At 43.7% G+C, this 6,407-nt stretch overlaps 1 protein-coding gene across 1 annotated transcript; it reads left to right on the forward strand.

Annotated features, from left to right (window-relative positions):
• Positions 1–551: 551 nt before the first annotated feature.
• LOC311247634 (adipocyte enhancer-binding protein 1-like) lies at positions 552–6,295 on the forward strand (the record flags this gene model as incomplete). The annotated part of the gene is made up of 5 exons (XM_084338654.1): positions 552–661; positions 1,145–1,284; positions 2,924–3,008; positions 4,385–4,529; positions 6,216–6,295. Coding segments are annotated over 5 exons (560 nt in total), but the record flags the coding sequence as incomplete, so codon positions are not given.
• Positions 6,296–6,407: the final 112 nt, after the last annotated feature.

Genomic DNA, 6,407 nt, shown 5'->3' on the forward strand with positions numbered 1-6,407 from the left:
CGCTTAGTCCGCTGCGCTACCCAGCCGCCCATGGGAACACTTGTCTTTGTGACCTTATTCAAACTAGCTAGACTGTTTTATTGCAACACTACTGAAGGGAGATCCCCCCTTGAACGGCCCTTCTAAGGTTTCTCTCCTCCTCCATGTCCTGTGGTGGGTGTGTGTCTGTGCTGTGTCCCCTCCAGAGTGTCCTCCCCTGGGGCTGACTCCAGATCAGTTTGAGAGGGTGTGTGTCTGTGCTTGTGTGTCCCCTCCAGAGTGTCCTCCCCTGGGGCTGACTCCAGATCAGTTTGAGAGGGTGTGTGTCTGTGCTTGTGTGTCCCCTCCAGAGTGTCCTCCCCTGGGGCTGACTCCAGATCAGTTTGAGAGGGTGTGTGTCTGTGCTTGTGTGTCCCCCCCTCCAGAGTGTCCTCCCCTGGGGCTGACTCCAGATCAGTTTGAGAGGGTGTGTGTCTGTGCTTGTGTCCCCCCCCTCCAGAGTGTCCTCCCCTGGGGCTGACTCCAGATCAGTTTGAGAGGGTGTGTGTCTGTGCTTGTGTCCCCCCCTCCAGAGTGTCCTCCCCTGGGCCTGGAGTCTCACCGCGTGGAGGACGACCAGCTGCTGGCCTCGTCCCAGTCTCACCACGGATACTCTGCCCAGAGGGGGCGCCTCAACATGCAGGTTGGATTTGATTTGATCTTGATCAGGGCTCGCCATTAACCCTTTGGCTCGCCAGCAGCCACTGTGGCTTAGTGGTTCTCCAAAGTCACTAGTAGCCACTCAGCTTTTTCACCAGCCAACAATCACATCCCTATCCAAATATTCAGTTCGGTTTTATAGTGGAAAGTTTGGCTACTTGAGACAGAGAGGAGAGAGAGAGAGAGAGAGAGAGAGAGAGAGAGAGAGAGAGAGAGAGAGAGAGAGAGAGAGAGAGACAGAGAGAGAGACAGAGACAGAGAGAGAGGATAGAGAGAGAGAGAGAGAGAGAGAGAGAGAGAGGGGGGGGGGGGAGGTATAAAGGACTTTAGAATAGGGTTCAGAGGGTTCAGGGAATAGAGTGAACGGGGGAATGTGAGGTAAAAAAAATTGTAAAGCGCTTTGGATAAAAGCTGTTATATATAAAATGCACCGTTTACAGAGCGAGGTCGTGTTTTTCCCGCCCAGGCGTCCAGCAACGAGGAGGACGTGTACGGAGGGGGCTGGTGCGCCGAGCCGGAAGACAAGAACCACTGGTTCGAGGTGGACGCTCGCAGAGAGGTGGAGTTCACTGGGCTCATCACCCAGGGAAGGAACTCTGACACACTGTGAGTCCTGTTGACCCTAACCCTAACCCTAACACTAAGGGCTTGTGTCCATAGCGGACGTTTTATGAAAATGGGGGACCCTGATGTAAACAAGACGTAAGTGTCGTATATTCTATACATAACTCAGGTTATTTACAGTACAATGAGGTTGCTATCTGGAAAGGAAGAAGGATCATAATGATATAATGGTCTTCTCTACTTTTAGAGAAATAAACTGTGCAGCCCAGACAAAAGGAACTATAGTTCAACTCCAAGCGTTTATTTTGCCTCGGGGCTCAGAGTGAATTCAGAAGGTTGTTGTTTACATACAAGGATTATTTCATAGTACATCAAACATATTGTACATAGGCTTAATAAGGTTTGCACATCAAACCTAGTATGTACATAAACAGTAGTCATGGTTATCAAATGAAATAGAGAATCTTACTGAGCATTTACACATGAGTAAATCTGGTCAACAGATGGATATCTGTATACATGTTACTCTAACCTAAACAACAATGGTGTTTCCATGATTTACTCACATGCAATCAGCTCACAGTAGTCTCTGGATGGGCGGTAGTGAGAGACGCAGAACCCCCTGGTGGGGGTCTGGCCTGTCTCTCTAAACATGCGTTCTCTGTTATATACTCTGATCTCAACCAATCCTAGCACATTCTAATAATACGTTTTGGTCCAATTAGGTTTGTCTTCTAGGGGGGGCTGTCCGCCCCCCCCCCCCCCCCCCCCTGTTTTCCTCCTCGGGGTCTTCTTCCAGTATCAACAGCGGGGGGGTCTTCATGTGGCTTTTTGATGAATGGACAGTTTAACACTAAAACCTATTCTAATTTGTATCTTAAATGTAAGAAGTTACATATGTATTCAGCATTAACCCAATGTGGAGTTTGTCTATATTTTAATACCAGATTTCATATATAAAGTATCACAAGCCTGTTTTTTTAGACTGAATTAATAGTTCTAAGATTTAGGTTCTAGCAAGCTTTACAACCAGAGTGAAATAGAATTATTACTTAAATAACCAGTTTGACATTCTAAATGATATTCAAATACCTTTTATCTAATACGTCACTTTAATTAATATGATCTTGTTTATGACCATTTCCATGAACCTCTAGCAAAAGCAAGTTAGGTCTGTGACCAGACCTCTGTTTCTCTGCCTGTAATCTGTTAGGTGTGGCCACATTTACATACAGGCCTCAGTCACACGAGTGGGGGTTGAGTGGCTGTTTCCTTCTGTTCCAAGCAGTTGAGTACATTTGTTTAGAGTGGGGGTTTGTTGAAATGAAAGTTTCTGTAACACCAGTATCACTTCCTTACTTAGCACTGTAAATCCACTCTGCTGTTAAAAAGGTACACCTGGCTTTTTTGCATTATGGTTTTCTATTTATACACATTTTTGTTATGAAATACACAGTCAAGGATACCACATAAGTCTTTCTGGTCTGCATCCCCTTAACAATTGTATGTATTGAGCCGTACTGTATTGTACCCATTCTGCAATCTGTTAAATAAAGTTTTCATTCATTCATTCATTCATTCATTCATTCATTCATTCATTCATTCATTCATTCTCTCTCTCTCTCTCTCTCTCTCTCTCTCTCTCTCTCTCTCTCTCTCTCTCTCTCTCTCTCTCTCCCAGTGAGGATTTCGTGTCCTCCTTCTTTGTGGCGTTCAGTAACGACAGCCGCGATTGGATGACACATCACGACGGCTACGCCGAGTGGGTGAGTGAAGAGATGACACCACCGTGCATGTTTTTATAAAAGGCAAGATGAACACTGTACCGATTCTGCGGCAACATCTGGTGACTAAAGGTCAGGGGTGTAAAAAGTACCCAGAAATTATACTTAAAGGGGAACTATCTTATAAATGGCCTTTTTCAGTGTTTAGCATTGTTTCCTAGCTATGTGGACTTATATTAATATGATCTATGTCTCTAATTCTCATATTGGCGCATTCTTCCAATTCTCCTCTCACAATATTCACCCTCACTGAACTGAGTCATCTGAAAATGTGATGATTTGTGATGTCAGAGAGACTCAGCTGCATGATAATGTGGCAGATGCCACCAGGCCACACAGTGGTTTAGGAGCCCAGCCTCAAAACGGCTCGAGATCTTGAGGCAGAAAAATGCTGTTTTTGAGGACTTGATTAGAAATACAAAACAATGAATTAAAAAAAATTATAATTACAGAGGTTACACTTGAGTAAAAGTCAAAAAGTTTCTACTTTTAAATGTACTAAAAAGTTAAAAGTAAAAAAAAACCTTTTTCTTATTCCGGGGCAATGAAATGTTCTGTTTCATCCTCTTCATCACTCATACTATCGTTTGTGGCCATCTTCTGTAGCTCGTCACTCCGATTGTCTATTCTTCCGATAGCAGGTGTTTAATCAAAGATCTCCCGCTTTCTAGTCTTGCACAAGGACCAATCAGCATGGGGTATGGGCGGGTTAATCTTCCATTGATGGGGATTTGATTGGCTGTTTTTAAATAAAGCGCGGCCGCAGGATTAATAACGTTAATGGTCAGTTCGGTCAGAGAAACAAATATACTAATTAAAATGGTTGGACCTGCGAGATTTCTACTTTGTACTTTGTAGGTCTGCATTTTAAATGTAAGGAGTAAAAAGTATGTATTTTTTTCTCTCTCTGAAATGTAATTGAGTAAAAGTACAAGTATACAAACTAGGGATGCTCGATATTGGCTTTTTTTACCGATACCGATATACCGATATACCGATATTGTCCAACTCTTAATTTCCGATACCGATATCAACCGATATCAACCGATACCGATATATGCAGGGTTTCCCGCCCCAATTTTTTTTATAATTTCAGGTAATTAACATTACATATCTCTTGTTGTGGAATTAACACAACATTATGCATACTTTTGACAATAAATGAAAATCAGAATTAGTTCTTACTTGCTTGCCTGAGTAAATAAAGGTTATAGAAATGTAAAAAAAAAAAAATTAAAGAAAAATTAAAAACCGATACCGATATTTTCCGATATCAGATTTTAATGCCGATATCGGCCGATAATATCGGTAGGCCATCCCTAATACAAACCTAACGATACTTCCTCTCCGGACCGCAGCTGTTCTACGGGAACGTGGACCGCGACACCCCGGTGAAGGTGGACTTCAACCGGCCTGTGGTGGCGCGCTACATCCGGATACTGCCCCAGAGCTGGAACGGGAGCCTGTGTCTCCGAGCCGAGGTCTTGGCGTGTCAACTTCCCAGTGAGTACCATAGAGCAGGGGTTCTCAACCGGTCTAGCCTCGGGACCCAACATTTTCCTTAGTCATTAAGGCGCGACCCAACATTTTTAACCACTATGATTTATAAAAAATAAAGCAGTAATACGCAATCTTTCATGCACTGTTAAAAACATGAAATAAACACAAAAAAGTGCAACAAAAGTGCAACTAGGGCTAAAAACCCAATGAAATAAAATAATAATAATAAATAATTATGCTTCTTAGCTTAACATAACAGACCTACAGTAAGTTTGGGGGAACTAATAGGATAACTGGGGTTGCAACAAAAGTGCAACTAGGGCTAAAAACACAATGAAATAAAATAATAATAATAATAATAATAATAATAATAATAATAATAATAATAATAATAATAATAATAATAATAATAATAATAATAATAATAATAATAATAATAATAATAATATAATAAATATAATAATAATAATAATAATAAATAATATATCCTTCTTAGCAGACTTCTTAGCTTAACATCCCAGGAAACTAATGGGATAACTGGGGATGTTGTTTGCTCCTGACAAGAGTCTCAAAGTCTGGGGTGATGGTAGACAAAGCTAGGTAGTAAAAAAAAAAACATAAAAAAAAAAAAAAAACGTTGAGAAACACTGCATAGAAAACCATAGAGTGTCACCATAACACCAATAACCACACAGTCTTGGGTCATAAAATGGTAAATGGTGCTTTTACCCGAAGCGCTTTACAATGTTGTTCCTCACATTTTACCCGTTCACTCACACGTTCACTTCACAACACCGACGGTGGAGGTGCCGACCTGCTCATCGGGGTCAGTCAGGGGTCAAGTGTCTTGTTGCTCAAGGACATCGTTTTTCTTTTAATTCATCATCACTGTTGCACTTTACTGTCACATTGTCACTCTGGTTGGACGTCAAACTTATTTTCACTGTACTGCACTCGTGCTGCACGTTGACAATATACATTTGAATCTAATCTCATTGAATATTATGTGAAGTGCATGGATTGAACTAAATTTTTAGACAACGTGTCATGCCTGTTAGACACCACTAGGGGGCAGAGTGGCTCAAAGGTGAGTGAATGAGTGACATCGCTATAGTCTTACCAGGCGCATCTAATAGAAATCATTATCATAGGGTGCGGCCGGGTAGCGCAGCGGACCAAGCGTCGGTCTACCACCACAGAGACAGTGGGATCAAATCCAGCTGTGGTGCTTCCGGGTTGGCCGACCGTCCGTACTGACACAATTGGCAGAGTCAGCGGGTGGGAAGCCCGGTGAGGGTGGGTCCTGGTCGTTGTAAACAGCGACTCCTACAGTTCGGTCGGGGCGCCTGCACAGCGAGGGAAGGATCTAGGAGAGGTAGTGTGATCCTTCCACACGTTACACTCTCCCAGTGAGAGTCCGCGCTGCCAGGTGAAAAGAAGCGGTGGGCTGGCTACACGTGTCGGAGGAAGCATGTGATAGTCTCCGCCCTCCCAGACCGACGGTAGGGGGTAGAGTGCACAACGACCAGGAAGGGGATTGGGAATTGGCATAACGACTAACATTGGGATGGGAGAAAAACGGAAAAAAAGAAGGGGGAAAAAGATACAAATACAAAAAAGAAAATTACAATAAATCATTATCATAACATGGTTACCATGCTGCCCCCCCCCCCCCCCCCCCCCTTCCAGGCAGCTACCACAGTGAGAACGAGGTGAACGCATCAGACGACCTGGACTTCAGACACCACAACTACAAGGACATGAGGCAGGTCAGTGTCCCCCCCCCCTCCCAGTCCCCCCCCCTCCCAGTCCCCCCCCCTCCCAGTCCTCCTCCCAGTCCTGCTCCAGTCCTGCTCCCAGTCCTGCTCCCAGTCCACCTTT

The sequence above is a fragment of the Notolepis coatsorum genome, assembly GCF_963971535.1.
Source record: "Notolepis coatsorum genome assembly, contig: SCAFFOLD_4935, whole genome shotgun sequence".
NCBI classification, from domain to species: Eukaryota; Metazoa; Chordata; class Actinopteri; order Aulopiformes; family Paralepididae; genus Notolepis; species Notolepis coatsorum.